The sequence below is a fragment of the Peromyscus leucopus genome, chromosome 1 (assembly GCF_004664715.2).
Source record: "Peromyscus leucopus breed LL Stock chromosome 1, UCI_PerLeu_2.1, whole genome shotgun sequence".
In the NCBI taxonomy this organism is placed as follows: Eukaryota; Metazoa; Chordata; class Mammalia; order Rodentia; family Cricetidae; genus Peromyscus; species Peromyscus leucopus.
In genome coordinates this window covers 160,011,899-160,029,160 of record NC_051063.1, presented here as the reverse complement: position 1 = coordinate 160,029,160, position 17,262 = coordinate 160,011,899, and the positions used below count along the sequence as shown (strand labels likewise).

The following is a 17,262-nucleotide window of genomic DNA, read 5'->3' as shown; positions in this document are numbered from 1 at the left end:
ATAAACAAACAAACAAAAAGGAGTAGTGAGTCTTACGAAGTATTTTTCATCTGAAAGTCTGTTTTCGCCATCACACTATAGCATGAATAACAACAACAAATAAAGCATAATAAACGTTCAATACTAGAAGCATAGCAGCAACACGGCTGTCCTAGAGCCTCTCCTGACCCTGATCACTAAAATGCACTGGCTGTCTCCCACTTGCCAGAACTCACAGCATCCCATCAGCCAAGCTAAGCTGCTCCTTCCGGTCCACCTCCAGGCAGATCTTCCCAGCAGCCGGCTGCCTCCCCGTTCCTCTGCTTTCCCTTCCTGCAAGCCCAGAGGTCCACCCTGCTTCAAACACAAGCTTATTTACTTGGCCCCAATAATGCACTGGGCTTGGAGGGCAAGGCAGTAGGTGAGAATGTAGACTGTGCCCTTCCGGTGTGTTTTGATTATGATAAAGAAGAGCAGAAAAAGCAGGCTGCTTTTAAAGGCCAATTTAAAGCTAAGGTGTTTACTAAGTTAAAAAAAACAACCAAAAACACCATAAAATGTAGCAAGAACCCTGCAGACAGTCCACACAGGATATGTCTTTTTAATCTATAACATTTGAAGTTTTGTGGCAAGGAAAATAAACTACAGTGACTGAACAGGAGGAAATAAACTCTCTACCCCATAAATGAGGCTCAGAATGGGGTTCGAAATAGATTTTCTATATTGATTAAGCCAGTATCTTTCCCTTCGGTTTTCAAGTTGATGCTTCGAGGTTCCCACTTTTCAAACTCTAACGCTGCAAAGAACATTCCAAAAATCACTGTGTGACAGTTTGAAGCAAACTGTCACACAGTCAAGGTGAGCCTGGGTTATTCTCGGTGTTCCAGTGAAGTGACGAGGTGACACTATCCTGTCCTCATCTTACCGGGACTCCAATCTGTGTCTGCTCAGGCACTTCTCAGCCCCAAGCACCTGACGATCATGTCCCCTTGGACAACACATTTAGGATTTCCCATGACCCTAACCATAGTCCACATGAGTAAGCAAAAAAAAAAAAAAAAAAAAAAAGCTACACAGCTCCTGTGACCTACACCTGACAATGATGTCAACGTGGTGTTTGCCTTTAGAAATGCTTTACTCCTGAGCTTTGGGGCCAAGAGGTTCTTTGTTTTGTTTTGTTTTTTTTTTAAATAATATTTTTTTTTTCATTTATTTTACATAGCGACTGCAGTTTCCCCTCCCTCCTCTTCTCCCCTTCCCCTCCTTCCCATCTGCCCCCCTCCCCATCCACTTCTCCTTGTCTCCATTCAGAAAGGGGCAGCCTCCCATGGGCTTGAACACAGCTTGGCACATCATGATGAGGCAGGACCGAGCTCCTCTCCTTGCTTCAAGACTGGGCAAGGTCATCCAGCATGGGGAACAGGTTCCCAAAAGCCAGCTAAGCACCAGGGACAGGTCCTAGTTCCATGCTAGGAGCCTCACAGACAGACCAAGCCACACAACTGTCACACAGGCAGAGGAGCTAGGTCGGTCCCGTGCAGGCTCCCTAACTGTTGATCCAGAGCCCGTGTGCTCCCACAAGCTCAGGTCAGCTGCCTCTGTGGGTTCCCCGTCATGACCCCCTTGACTCATACAACCCCCCCTCCCTTTCCTCAGCAAGACTCCTGGAGCTCAGCCCAGTGCTTGGCTGTGGATCTCTGCATCTGCTTCCATCAGTTACTGGATAGAGTATCTCTGATGACAATTAGGGCAGTCACCAATCTCATTACAGTAGATGGGCCAAGAGTTCTTTGGGGCCAGAGCCTACTCTTGGTTGCCAACCAATAAAGACCTGGCCTTCCATGTATGGTAGTCTGTAACTTTCTCTCCTGGACTGCAATACCAGGCCATCCAGGGCTGGGCACTGAGACTGTGTCTCAAAGGAAACAAACACAAAGACACATGGCATTGAGGTAGGGCATGGTGATGTATTTTTGGAATCCCAGCACTCAAGGCTGAGTCTGAAGGACCAACGGCTGGAGGCTAGCCTGAGCTATGCAGTGAGGTGTTATCTTAAAATCAAGTAAAAAGCAAACCAGCAAGTCATTTGGAACACAGAAACTCAACACGTGAGCTCTTTATCCTTCAAGGAATTATTTTTAGTCTCTGAATAATTAACAATTCCAAGTATTTTCACTAAAAAAAAAAAATAGCTTAGTGCCAGGAGGAACTGCACACACCTTTAATCTTAGCACTCAGGAGGCAGAGGAGGGCAGACCTCTGAGTTCAAGGCCGGCCTGGGCTACAGAGTGAGTTCCAGGCCAGCCAGGCCTACACAGAGAAACCCTGTCTCGAAACAAATAAAAAGAGATACTGCTTGAATAAAAAGTGGGGAGGGGAGTTGGTTGTAGCCTCCACAGGACAGAGAGTGGTGGGTGGAAGAAACCTGTTAGAGGATATGCCAGCTTGTGGCATCCCAGATGGCATCGGAGGCACAGAGAGAGGCTGTCCAGGCTTCTCTCTTCCCCATTCTACACACTTCTGAAACAATCTCACCCACACATCTACAAGCTGGTAATATGAAAATGTCCATTTTTCAACACAGATGGAGTGCCTGCCTTTGGAGCCACAAATCCAGCTTCCTTAACTCCCTGTCTTTGGCATGACAACTCAGAAAGTGCCTTCAGTACTGAAAGTCAGCTGGGGGGGGGGGGGTGGCAGCAGGAGAATCCCGAGTCAGAGCCAGCCTGGGCTACACAGTGAGACTTTGTCCTTGGAAGAAACTTCCAAACTCCAGAAATCAGGAATTCAGCTGTTCTCAGCCCTCTGTTCCTGGAAGGCAGCCCTTAACTCCTGAGTGACGAGGGTCCTTTTTCTGAAGACCCCATCTGACAGCTGATGCTGCTGACTCAGAATGGGCCTCTTGTTTGTATGAAGATGACTCAGGATGTCAGTAAGCCTCGCTAGTAACTAGAAGGTTAGGGCTTTGAGCCACACAGTATCATTCTGACCTCTCTAGGCTACAGACTGTGTTTAGCCAAGGATCCACTGAGTCATGTGCCAGCTAGTTTTCATGACAATTTGACCCCACCTAGAGTCATTATGAAAGACAGAACCTCAATTAAGGGAATGTGACCACCAAACCGGCCTGTGGGAAAGCCTGTGGTATTTTCTCCATCAGTGTCCCACCTGCACAAGTAAAAGCAAGCCATGAGGAGTCAGCCAGAAGTCAGCCTTCCACTACGACCTCTGCGTGAGTTCCTGCCTCCAGGCTCCCGCCCTAATTTCCTTCAATGATGGACTGTGGAAGTAAAGGCTGAAATACACCCTTTCCTCCCCAAGTTGCTTTTGGTCATTGTGTTTCATCACAGCAATGGAAACGCTAAGACACTCATCTGCACTGGAGCTTAGGTGAGCTGTATCGGATGGTATACTGGCATCAAACTAGACACTGCTACACTGTGCAAAGAGAGTACTTCAACCTGAGCTCACAAGGAAGAGGAATGGATGCTTGGGTTTGGGCCATCCTAGACTGCCCTGCATCTTCCCCTTCCGCTGGTTCTAGCCTGTATGACGCCTTCAAGTACAGCACGTCCCTGAGTTCCAGGTGTCACTCTAGCCAACTACTCATCCTGAATGGCTAGTGAGCACCTCAGAAGTTGTAGCCAACTCCTTAGAGGTGAGAGTCAACTGGGGATCCCTCAACTTGAGACTGGAATTTGGCTTTTTGAAAGTGGGTCTCACTATGTTATCCTGGCTGGCATGGAACTCAAGAGAACCACCTGCCTCTGCCTCCCAAGTACTGGCTTTAAAGGTGTGCACAACCACACCCAGGAGCAACTAGTCTGCAGCTAGGGCAGTCTGCCGAGGGCTAGTTCTCAACCTGGGAAGTTTGGCATACCTGGTAGTAGCTGGAGAGAAGTCACTGTGCCCCAGAGAACTGCATCTGGCAGTCTCCATATGTTACTGGGAATGGCAAATGTGGCCAACCAGCCACCAAGCTGCTCACAGAAGACCGAAGTTACTATCTTTCTGCCCTGTCAATCACCTTCCCTAAAAAATGGTAAAATGTCCTTCCAAACCAACTTCCTAGAAACCCGACTCCGCCCTCCCTCTTCTTCTCCAATTCCTCCCAGCCTCTGAACCCCTAAACAATGGGAGTGTAAACGCAAGTTCTCCAAAGAAGGCACATCTGAGTGGAAGGCCCTGCAGATCGAGGAACTGACTAGAAGCTCCATGCCTGTGGAGAGATGGACGGCTGCAGACCCAGAGCCAGATCATCTCCTGTTGTCTTTAGTCTCAGCAGCCATCCATCCCCAACCTCGTTCCCTGACTAGCATGTCTGTCTAGCAGGTGAAACTTCTGGCATCCACTCACTTAGCCAACCACTAGCTTCTCCCAGATTCAAGACTAAGAATGTCCTAAGACAGCATCTGGAACCCACAGTAGAGATTCCCCCACCTTGCTGTGACCCATGTCTTAGTTAGGTTTCTGTTGCTGTGATAAAACACCATGACCAAAACCCACTTGGGGAGGAAGGGTTTGCCTTACACATCCAGTTCCTCATGAAGGGAGGTCAGGGCAGAAACTCAAGGAAGGAATTACAGCTGAGGCTATGGAGGGGCGCTGCTTAATGGCTTGCTCGGCCTGCTTTCTTATACAACCTGGGACCACCTGCCTAGAGATGGCCCTGTCCCCAGTGGGCTGAACACTCCCACATCAATCAAGAAAATGCCCCAGAGACTTCCTTACAGGCCAGTCTGTTGGAGGCATCTTCACAAGTGAGGTTTTCTCCTCCTGGATGACTCGAGCTTGTGTCAAGCTGGCAAAAAAAAAACAAAACAAAAAAAAAAAACCAAAAAGCAAAAACAAAAACCCAACAAAAAAACCAGCACACCCACATTCTTGGTGTCCCCCGCAAAGTATCTGGGTAATGCACTGATTCATGATCCCTCTGATCTGTGACCAGAGAAGTTCCTGTGACCTTTTCCACAGCAGCATGTGTCACTCAGAGCAACAGGAATCTGTATCCAGGCCATGCTCACTCATATTTAGCTCAAAATAAACTCTCATTCCCTCCTGAGCCAGAGCTGCGCTGTGTAGACAGGGTCTTCCTTCCTTCCTTCCTATGCTCACAGCGTTCTGGCCCACGGGCCTCCTCCCCGACTCTGGACCGGCCAACTTCACTCCCACTTCGCAGCCACTTCCCTGTGCTGCATTTCTTCCTTCTTACCACGGAGGCCCCGGGTTCCACGTCTCACCCTTGAGAGCTCAGCTTTATCCTGACTCATCTGCTTTGATTTTTCTCTCTGATTTTGTCCCCCTCATCAAAATTAAGTCTCCGTCAAAGCCGGATTCCCAGGCCTCGAGGAGTGTCTGGCTCACAGAAGATAATCGCTTATTGGATATCTTAATTGGATATTCAGGTCTCATGGAATCCACTGAACAGGATTAACTCAGCGGTGGGCTCTAGCTTCATTCTGCCCTCCTCAATCCATTCTCCACACCACAGCCCGAGACATCTCTCTAGTGAAGCGCTGCAGCCTACTTCGATGCAGGGCTCAGCACACGCTCAAAGGCCATTCTCTCTGACAGGAGCACAGGCCCTTCACCATTAGCTGTTGCCACACTCAGCCACCCTTTGCCCATCTGTCCTCCGGCAAGGCTGTGCTGCGGCTGGCACATGCAAGTCTCTCTTGCCTCCTGGCCTTAAGCACATGTTCCTCCCCTGTGGTGTTCATTTTCCCTCCCTGGGTCTCTTCCTTTATTCATCCTTCAGGATTCCTTAACCAGGACATGTAGAAACCTTCCCTGACCCTCCTGTGGGCCTCCTTAGAACTCCACCCAGGTCAGAGCATGGATTCAGGATGTGTACCACTATCTGAAGCCTTGCCTGTATTATTCTCAAGAGCATCACCCACATGAAGGAAGGGTCTCATTTTATTCATTAGTACTGCTACAGATAGGCACAGTGCATGCTTAATACTGCAGATGTCTACTTCGTATTTACTAGACAAGCTGATGCCTTTGTTAGTTCCTCCATGTTCTCCACAGCATTTAGTTTGGTGTTACCCACAAGACATGGGATCAATCCTACTAAAAAAGTAGCACAGTGGCTACTCTGACCCAGGGTACCCAAGCATCTTGATGATCGAGTATGGCTCTTTAAGGATGTGAGCAAGGCCATTCGTAAACTTTAAAGAGCTCGACTAATAGTTCTTTCAACATGTCTTCCTGCCACACTGCTATCAGCATTTAACTTTGGCCATATAGTCCCATAGAGGCATTTTAGGTTTTATTCAAAATAAAGATATTAATGTTCATAAAGAAGCATTACCTGGGGCTGGAGAGATGCCTTAGCAATTATGTGCACTTGCTGCTCTTCCAAAGGACCAGGGTTTAGTTCCCAGCTCACAACCACCTGGAACTCCAGCTCCAGGGGATCCAATACCCTTTTCTAGTCTCTCCCAGGCATTTGCACCCACAGGCAGGTGCACCCACAGGCAGGTGCACCCACAGGCTGGTGCACCCACAGGCAGGTGCACCCACAGGCAGGTGCACCCACAGGCAGGTGCACCCACAGGCAGGTGTACCCACAGGCAGGTGCACCCACAAGCAGGTGTACCCACAGGCAGGTGCACCCACAAGCAGGTGCACACACATGTATGCGCATTATACCTAAACAATAAAGTAAATCATAAGGAAAAAGAGCAAGGCATGTTTGAATCAAAACTTCCTTCTATGGAGTCACACAGACATGCCCTGAAATGATACCGGCAGGCTCTAGATATTTTAAGACAGAAAGAAAACAAAATGATATTTAGAGAGTCAACCCCCCAACTCTAAGGAAATGATGGCTTTCCCACTCAAACCCATCTGCACACACAATGTTAGAAAGGTCTGAAGCTCCTGATGGAGAGGACGGCTCCATTTGAGTTTCTTCCTTTCTTTTTGCCTATCGCAGCCAACAGACAGAAAAAATTAAAAAGTTAAAAACTAAGTTTTCCACCATGACCCAGCTCACACACAGATATATACAATCAAAACTACAAGTAACAAACAATCCGCAATCCTACTCTATACTATTCCCTGGATTTCATCAAAAAGCATGACTTGCAGTCTACTATGCCAGTTTCACAACCCACATTTTGACAAATACTATGGTTTAAAACAACTACAGTAAAACCAGACTGATTAAAAATAACAAAATTCGATTTTCTTCCTCCCTCTCTTCTTCCTGCATGTGTATAGGGTAAGGGGATACACAGGCACATGTATTTGTATGTGCACGTGAATGGCGGCCAGAAGTCTCCCTGGAACTGGGACTGTAGAGTGCACCACTCTCCCTGGCTTTTTACGTGAGTGCCGAAGATCTGAATCAAGTCCTCAGCACGCACTCTACCAACATGCGGCTCACCTCCATAGTGCTTTCTCCTTTATTTTTCAGACAGGGGCTTACTATGTAGCCCAGGCTAGCCTCAACTCTCAACCCTCCTGTCTCTGACTCCCTAGTGATGGGACAGTTTGGGCACCACCATACTGAGTAAGAAACTCAATTTTGATGCCATTTTTAAACGACGAACACGTAAGTCTTTTTACCCTAGAGTCAAACCCTTTCAAGATCCAGGATTCTTTTCTTTTTTGGGAGGATAAGGTCTCATGTAACCCAGGCTAGCCTTTAAATGCCTGATCACCCTTTTTCCACCTGAATACTGGGATTACAGACATGCACTACCATGCCAGGATAAGAAAGTGGGTTGGATTCTCGTGATAAAACTGTGTGGTCTTGGTCATGCATCTACATGGCTAGCAACTGGAAAAATGAATTAGTAGATCATAGAATAACGTTCCAAAGTAGCCCATACCTTAATATTGGAAAACCACAAATCATTCTCATGCAGGGTGGCCAGGTAGACAGATGTAAGAAGTCCAATGCAAAGGGCCACGATTCCACCAACCCCAGACGACAGGATCTTCCAGAACCTTCCCGAGGCACAACCTTTTCGGAAAGTGAAACACATCAAACAAGAATACAGAACCTGGGGCAGGTGACAGCGCCACTGTTAACACCACTTGCTGCTCCTGCAGAAGCCTGAGTTTGGTTTCAGGCCTCAGATCAGGCAGCTTGCAACTGCCTGGAACTCCAGCGGGAAGGGGCTGATGCCTGCTTTTGGCGCATGTTCATGGGTACAACCTACACACACACACACGTGAAAAATCATAATAAATTTCACAGAAACAATACAGCACTGACCAAAGGACACACAAACTAGGAAAAACGCAAATATGGGAGATTTAAGGATAATAAGAAACGATGAATATTCTAGTGGGGAACAGACTAAGGACACCAACAGGCAATGAACAAAAGGGAAAAAACAGGCAATAAATGTAACAGACAGAAGAAAACATGTTAAAATTCATTCAGATTCTCTAGCATTGACAAAAGAATGAGCGGTACTTAAAAACACTCTTGGCGACTATGGAATTTAAAAATTCTAATATACAAGCTGGGGGTGTGGCTGAGTGGTAGAGCCCCTGCACGGCCTGACCAACACTGCAGGAGGGATAAATGGCAATGGAGTTGAAAACTGCTTTGGAAATGGGCTGGCTAGTTTTCACATCGACTTGACTTTGACACAAGTTAGACTCAGCTGATAGGAGAAAACTTCGCTTGAGGAATTGCCTCCATAAGACCGGCTGTGGGCCAGTCTGTAGTGGATTTTCCTAATTAGAGATTGACATGGGCAGGCCCGGTTACCGTGAGCTGTGCAATGGCTGGGTCCTGGCTGCTATAAGAAAGCAGCCTGAGGAAGCCATGAGGAGCAAGCCAGTAAGCAGCACCCTCCACGGCCTCTGCATCAGCTCCTGCCTCCAGGTTCCTGCCCTGCTTGAGTTCCTGCCCTGACTTCCTTCAGTGATGAACACTGATATGGAGGAAAACAGGCCTTTATTCCCCAAGCTGCTTTTGTTCATGGTGTTTCATCACAGCAATAGAAACCCTAACTAATACAGAAGTGGATTTAAATAAACATCTTGGGTGCTGGAGACTTGTTGTTCTTACAAAGGACTCAGGTTCCATTTCCAGCTCTCACATGGTGACTTAAACTGTCTGTAACTCCAGTTCCAGGGAACCGGATGTCCTCTTCTGACCTCTGAGGGCACCAGGCACATGCATGTGGTGTACTTATGGAAAGTTTCAGGACATGGTAACGGAAGAGCAGCTACTTCCCCAACAGCACATGGATCTTGCTTGGTTTTGTAAAGCTACATATGACTGCTTGAGGGCAACCATGTGGAGACAGCTACATTCAGACAGCAAGATAAACACTGTCATCTGTGCTACTCTCGGGAAGAGGAAGTTGGGAGAAGTGGTTTTCCCTTCTCTTTAAAATTTGTCTTTAATTTTCAGGGTTGCTATTTTTTCTGACATGATTTCATAAAATGGACAATCTTCAAAGTCTTTTTTTTTTAATTAAAAATAAAATAAAACAAACCAAAATGGGGTTGGAACAATGGCTCAGCAGTTAAAGAGCACTTTCTGCTCTTGCAGAGGACCCAGGTTCAGTTCCTATCACCCACATTTCGGTTCCCAACTGTCTGTAACTCCAGTTCCAGGGAACTGGATACCCAAGTCTGACCTCCGAGGACATCAGGCACACCGGCAGTGTGTATACACACATGTGGGCCAAACACATGAAAATAAAGAAATCTTTAAAAGCAAACAAGAAACAATCTAAGGCCAGTGAGGCAGCCCAGGGAGGAAGGGCATTGCTGCCAGGCCCGATGACCTGAGTTTGATTTCTGCAATACATGAATAAGAGGAGGGAGAGGCCTGCTGGTTGTTCTTGGACCTTCACTGCATACACCATTGAGTCACCACACATACACGGTAACTAAATAAACACAATTTAAAAAAAGAAAGGCACAATCTAACATAAGTTTTAACTGGGTAACACCATCAGAAACTACTCCAAATTACCTAACAGGCATTGGCTCCCGTCAATTTAGCTGAGTGGCCTGGCTCTCCAACAAAGACATCTTTTATCTTATTAAACAGCTTTTTCTGCTACCTATTAGCTCTGGCTGCTAAGAATTCATGCGGCTACAAAGGATTAATTATGTCTGATATTGAAAATGGCTGACAGGTGTGGAGTTTTTCAAGCTTACTTTAAAAATTTTCACCACATTTAATTACAAAATGTGACCAGGGGCCACTTAGCAACTGTTCAACGTTATATAAAGGTTTCACCAAGTTCTCATTTTTTTTTCTCCTCCCCCTCCATTCCTACCCACCCCCAAAATAAAGCAAAAGAGATAACTTCAGGAATTTGGTTGAATATAAAATGTTGAATTTCTTTCTCAAAGACTCTAGTGAAATGAGACTCAGGCAAGGTAAGGTGCCGGGCGGCACAGCACACACAAGCCAGACCGGCTATTAGAGAAAGAGGTGGTGAGGGGGGCAGGAAGGCACCAGAGGACCTGACCACACTGCCGCCCGTAAGTTAACCAACAGACAGCTTTACCAAGCTCTCTCATAGATGACAGCTGAAAAGCCGATATAACCAAAGTATAATCAGAATATCTGCTGCTGAAACAAGTGTCCTTCCTAAGTCTCACTAATTTTTTTTTTACCCTTTTAGATTGTGACATATGCTAATACGCAGAAGGAAAAGTAATCCAAAGTGCTACTTTAGCTCAAATCACCTACCAGATGGCAATTTCTTTTCCAACTTCACATTTTCTTTTGGTGATAGAAAATCCTCAGAAACTTCTATGGTTTTTGTCTCTTTTCTTTGCCGGATGTACATCATGATGTCAAAGATTCATGTGCATTGTTCTTCCAACAACTCCTACAAACAACACCAGATAAATGCCCCACGGCTATGTCAGCACCCTCTTTACCCAATACACTCTTATGCTCTTATGTACTTAAATGGCTTGACTCAAGTCCGCTGTCAGCAGACCCTCCCATATAATTCTTAAGCAGCCTTTAAAGACACAACACAAATATTTAACTCAACCATATTTATGAGGCACCTGTTCTGCAGCGGGCACTTCCAGGAGTCAGGGATGCAGGTGAGCCACATGAAGAAGCCCAGCCCTTCTTCCAGGAAGCCATCTTGGATGCTCAAAGTCTTGGGATATCTTCCTTAACCGAATCCGCAACACTAACTATGCGATTGTTGCGTGACACAGTTTTACACTATTTTCTACAGTTCCTACAGAAAGTAGTGGGTCTGATTCTCCCACAGAACTGACCACGTGGGAGGGATTCCTAGGAAACTTGTGACAGTCAGATTTTGAAGAACTGAAACATTGTTCTTTGATACCTGAATTTTAGCACCTATGTTCTTTGAAACACTCAGGGCTAAACTACACGCCTCAGTGTCAAAGGCAGCGGGGCTATGGCAATCAGGGTGGCTGCTCTCCCTGGGGAGCAGCAGTGGGTGTAGCTGCGGGAGCAGTTACCTAGTTTGGAAGCTGTGAGGGGGAGGCGGGGGTGTGGTGGCGGTGAGTAAGCTGGCTCCAGTCCCCCGAGAACATCTTGCCTCGTTCCTCTGAATAATGAACAGCGTTTTACTAATTATCTATTAAAGATGAGGAGTAGCGAGACGCGACTGTTTGGGCAGCTAATCCAACCTGCACTCCAGGTTCCAATGTTTACCTAACGGTAAGCCACTTGCTCAATACAACAGAGGAAGCCAACAACACACAACGTTTTTGTTAAGATTTGTTCATTCAAAAATAATGAGAAGGAACGCAGACTTAAATGCTGTGCCTGAAGGCACAAGAAACGAAGAAAGTGGGGGCGAAAAAAGGGGGGGGGATCTTTTCAAAGTCTTGCAGCCACAGCTGGGATCCTGTCCCCTCTTGGGGAGTCAACGCCCGTCCTAGCCCTAAGCGGGGCAGGGGACATAGAGGGTCCATCTGCATCCACCCTGAGCCTGTTGAGACAGAAAGTTAACAAACACTCCAGGTGCTAATTACGAGACGCGATGTTGCGATATGATGGCAACAACCCCAGGAACTAGGAAACAAAAAGTTGCTCTGGCCAGCGGGACGCAAAGCCCCGGCCAGACTTTAGCAAGGGACCAGCAGGCAGCACCAGGACTGCCGATCGGGATGCGCGCCGCCACCGTGCACCTGGAGCCACTCCCCTGCGCACCTGGCGAGCCCACGAGGGGGCCAGGTGCCGGCCAAGCCCCGGAACGTCGAGGCACTCGCTCCGGCTCAGACATGCTCCCTCCCACGCCCCGCCCACGTGTCCCACAGACACGGCTTGTCCAGTTGCCTCGCGGCCCGACCCGCGGCTACAGACCTGCGGCCTCAGCAGTCCTCGCGGGCGGCTTGGGATTGGCAAAGAAGCACACCGGACACCCAGGCCTTGGGGACGCGCCCACACCACGGTCTAGAGCAAGGTGGAGACCGAGAGGACCCAGCGGCCGATGGCTCTGTGAGGCGCCGTGCAAGGCTGGGCCTGGGGGGCGTCTACAGCCCCTGGAAGGGGCGCGCCGGGGAGGCCGGGCCGCTGCCGCTGCATTCATTGGTCCAGGGAGCTGTTCGTCCACGCAAGGCTCCGCCCCCGCCTCCCGCGCTGCCCCGCCCCGTCTCGTGCGGCGCAGACCGGAAGGAAGAGGCGCACTTCCGCTCGGAGCCTTGCTAAGCGTGCAGCTTTCGCTGGCCGTTCTTAAGCTTGGTCAGTTTCTGTCCTCGGAGGCCCTGCTCCCCGGAGGGATGGTCACCCACTCTCGGGGGGTGGGGGGGGGCTTTACCAGCTCTACCCCCTGTCCCCAGTGCCCACCTATCTGTGCTTTAGACGTTTAGCGACAGAACCTGCAGCTACGTTTGCGTCTCGAAAGACACGCCCTCCCACCCCCAACCCACCCTCGCCCATCCCCATCCCCGGTTGTTTGTGCTCTGGGCTTTACTATTCTTTTCCTTAACACGCTGCTCTGGTGTTGAGTCCTGGTGTTACTCTTATCTTTAAATTGCTTTTTTAAAAGCCTTTTTTTTCTTTGAGACAGGGTCTCGCCATGTAGCTCTGGCTGGCCTGGATCTCTGCCTCTGCCTCCTGAGTGCTGAGATTAAAAGTGGGCTCTATTGTACCCTGATTGAGTTTTAGTAATGGATGGCCCTCTGGGATCAGTACCTATGAAAAGGTGCCCTGCCATCCAATTCCAACAAAAATTGCTTCATCCACCCTGCCTTTCTTAGTTACCAGTCTCAGCTAGATCGTTTTCTACTTTGGATATCAACTGTAAATACCAAAACCACACTGCTCAGAATGCTCTCTTGTTAGATAGGATATTTTTTCCCTTTCTCCCCTTAAAGTGACTTGGGGAAAATGTAAGTGCTGTGAGGTGTGTCCCTAGGGGGACAGTATTCTGCTGCTGCCTGACTTACGAAAGAAAAAAAGAAAGGGAAAGGAAAGGAAGGACGACTGCTCCTAGGTTAGGTGGAGGGGAAGGTTTATTGTAGATATGTGGGAGAGCACAGCCAGAAGCAGGAACCTCTGGGAGAGTCCAGAGTGGACGTGACCCTGAGTCATGTGGGGAGAGGGGGAGGGGAAGAGGGGAAGGAGAGAGGCGAACCAGGTGCAGCAGCCAGGAGGCCCAAAGGCACAGAGAGAGCGGGTAACCAAATAGGTAGGGACAGAGGGATGCAGGAAGAACCTGACTGCAACGTCCGCTTTGATGTGTGTGTGTGTGTGTGTGTGTGTGTGTGTGTGTGTGTGTGTGTGTGTGTGAAGTAGGCACCTCCACCTTTTGTCTCGGGTTGGAAACCCAACAATTTCTTTGACATGAGGCAAGAACTGTCCTGAGAACATCAAGTTGTACCCTTCTCATAGGAAGTAGGCGCCTGCTGCTGAGAGTTGGAGTCTTAGTTCATGGAGTGTGCCTATAGTCCCACTACCCAGGAGGCTGCAGCAGGAGGATGGCAACTCCAACTCTTGCTTGGGCTACATGCAGAGACATACAGTACTGATTGTCACAAAAATACAATAAGGCAATGAGTTGTAGTGAATCAGAACAGAAAGACAGGGAAAATTATGGGGAAAGGAAAAGGAATCCCCCCATCCCATCCCAGATCTAGATGAAGCCTCTCCCCAACTGTAGACAGGAATTCCAGCACACACACACAAACAACACTTGCTATAAACTAAAGGCTGCCAACATAGAAATGATATTCCTCTCATGGGTAGCTATCTGATGTTAAAATAGCAGTGACCCACGCTGAAGACCTGAATGTATTTGACTTTTGTTTGGGTCTCATTCATTTCCCCCAGATACCTGGGAATCTCAAGGAAGACACTTACCATTTGATTACAGTAAAGATATCCTACCTTAGGGCTGCAGAGATGGTTCAGCAGTAAAGAGCTCTTGCTGCTCTTGCAGAGGACTAAGGTTTGGTTCCAGAACCCGTGTGGTAGCTCACACCATCTGTGACTCCCATACCAGGGGATCCAAAGCCCTTTTCTGACCCCCCAGGGCATCAGGTATTCATGAGGTCCACATACTTGCAGGCAAAGCACTCATTAAAAAATATAAGTAAGGGGCTGGCTGTCAAGATGGCTAAGCACTTAAGAGCACTGCCTGCCCCTCTGGAGGGCCAGGGTAGGATTCCCAGTACTCATATCCCAGTAACCCGTCTCAGGGGATCTGATGCCCTCTTCTGGCCTCAGCAGGCAATGCATGCATATGGTACCCAGACATATAGGCACGGCACTCATATACATAAGTCTTTTAAAAAATTTAATAAATAAATAAAAACAAGTCTTTACAAAAGTATTAACTTGAGTGATAGCCACAGAGGTGAAGAAAACTCAGCACAACCTGAGATATTTAGGTGCTCCATGCAGCTGGAGTCACTGTGGGTGTCTGTACAGATTATGTAAGAGGGAGGAAGCGAGGCCAGCGCCTAGGTTTCTGACTTGAGCAATCAGGCCAGTGGGACACACCAAAAGAAAAGCAGGTTTGGGCTGTGTAATAACCTGAAGGAGGGTTTTCTCATAGGCAGAGGTGGTTCTGTCTAGGATACTGCTGAGATCAGTCAAAGCTCACCTGGTGCTGTCTGAACGGCCACTGTGTGGCTGACAAGGGGCTGCCTCAGAGGCCAGTTGCTGCTCACAGGGCTTTCTGCACAGGCTGCTGGAATAGCCTCAAGACATAAGCACTGGAATCTGAGGCTTCTGAGGTGTCTGTGGTAGAGGGAGGGCAATGAAGGGAAGAGCCAGTGGCATGGTGACTAGGATGTGCAGAAAAGAAATGGCGGCACAGGGTGGCCTTCTCCCTGGGCCTGGGGGATACAGCCATGCACATTCTAGGCAAGTCTTTCACACTCAGTCAATCCTTTCTCAGAGCCACGCCCTGGGATGTTTTATCAACCCCCTCCCTGCACTTCCTGCTTCCTTTTTTCCTGTCCAACTTGCAGTAAGCAGCTCTCTCCACATATCCTATGGCTGTGAGGATGCTCTGCCTCCAAGGACTGTAGACAGAACCCATGGAGCCGTGAGCCAAAATAAGTACTTTCCTCCTTAAGGTGTCCTGCCAGGTCTGGTCACAGTGGTAAAACGCTAACTCAATGTCCTTCTGTCATTCTGTCTCCTGAGGCTACAGCACAGTGTCAGCCTTCTGTTGGATTGCTCGCTTAGGGGAGAAGTTCAGTGGTTATACTGAGGCTACTCCAACAGCCTGTGGAGAGAGCCCTGAGAGCAGCAACTGGCCTCTAGCCAGTCACCTGCCAGCCACGGAGTGAGCTATTGTGTTCACACATCAGACAGCTGTGTTAGGTATCGCACACAACTTAGGTCAGCGTTGGCTGGTATCAGGATTGGTTCTCTGCAGCAGAATCACCTCTGCTTGTCACTCTCACACATTGGAACTCTCAGGACAGTGGATGCATCTTGTTGTTGTGAAGGTTAGGGTTGGGGGTATGCTATACAGCGATAGATACACCAGTACAATACTAATCACCCATATGGATATGTCATGATGTATCTGCTCCCACTGAGCTAGACATCTAGGTTGTTTCTGATATATTATGTGTATGAAGGTTTTGCCTGCATGAATGTCTGTGCACTACAAGCATGCCTGATGCCCCAGGAGGCCAGAATAGGGTATTGGATCCTCTGGAACTGGAGTTACAAATGGTTCTGAGCCACCATGTTGGTGCTGGGAACTGAACCCAGGTCTCTGCAAGGGCAGCAAGGGCTCTTAACCACTGAGCCACCTCTCTAGCCCCTGTCTTTTTGTTGTTTGTCTTTTGAGACAGGATCTCTGTAGCTCAGGCTGTCCTGGAACTGTCTATGTAGACCAGGTTAGCCTCCAAGAGATCCATCTGTGTTTGCTTTCCCAGTGCTAAGATTAAAGACATGTACCACCATACCCAGTCTGTTTCTGGTTTTATGCGATTTTAAGCAATGCTGTAAGAATATTCTTAGACATATACAATTCTTTAGGAAATGTTTCTAGAAATAGAATAGAAAAAACTCATGTTCTAATTTGTGATAAAAGTTGGCAAACTACATCCCAAAAAGCTGAACACTTCCATTACTTTAATTTTTATTACCACTTTGTATTACAGCTAGTATTTCTCTGTACCTTTGCCAACAGTGGACATATTTAATCTTTGCCAGTGTTAAGTGAAAACTCATCTATCATTATCTTCCGGGATTTTTAGGGTAGGGCACGGCCTGCTGGGATGACACACAAGACTCTCCACACGCTGGCTAATGCTCTACCATTTTTTGTAGCCTTACTCCTCACTCTTTCTTTTTTGCAGCATAACCTTGAGTCGGGATAGCCCAGGCTAGCCTTGAACTCATCATGTAGTCCAGGCTAGCTGTGAACTCAGGATCATTCTGCCTTATCCTTCCAAGCACTAGAATTAGAGATGTGTAACACCATGCCCCATGTATATATTTATCAGGTAAAGATGATGATATCGGGGTTTCTAATTATTTATTTTTACTATGATCGATCCCTTTATATTTGTTGTCCTGCTCAGGTATTTAATTTCTTGTGAAATTATCATTTGTTCGGTGTGACTGTTTAATTACTGTTTGTCATATACATCACAGATAACGTCTCATTATCCTATTATCTATTGTGTGTCTCCTGCTATGTAGAAAATTTCTAGGTTTATATGATTAAATTTGTCATCTATTTATTTATTTATTTTTATATGCATTGGTACTTTGACTGCATGTATGTCTGTGTGAGGGTAACAGGTCCCCATGAGCTGGAGTTATAGACCGTTGTGTGCTGAAATGTAGGTGCTGGGAATTGAACTCAGGTCCTCTGG

The 17,262-nt window shown here is 47.6% G+C and overlaps 1 protein-coding gene across 2 annotated transcripts in view; it reads right to left on the bottom strand.

Annotated features, from left to right (window-relative positions):
- Positions 1 to 12,479, bottom strand: part of Dpy19l3 (dpy-19 like C-mannosyltransferase 3) — a 72,035-nt gene extending 59,556 nt beyond the window's left edge. Inside the window, exons 1-3 of one of the 2 annotated variants that reach the window (XM_028877759.2) lie at positions 12,278 to 12,479; positions 10,667 to 10,808; positions 7,824 to 7,957 (exon numbers count right to left, since the gene is read on the bottom strand). In XM_028877759.2, the coding sequence (XP_028733592.1) occupies positions 7,824 to 7,957; positions 10,667 to 10,769 (237 nt within the window). In that variant the 5' untranslated portion in view covers positions 10,770 to 10,808; positions 12,278 to 12,479. Of the gene's footprint in view, positions 1 to 7,823; positions 7,958 to 10,666; positions 10,809 to 12,277 lie in introns of those variants that run through there. The other variant, XM_028877760.2, reaches the window with a different exon arrangement.
- Between the last annotated feature and the right edge of the window lie 4,783 nt (positions 12,480 to 17,262).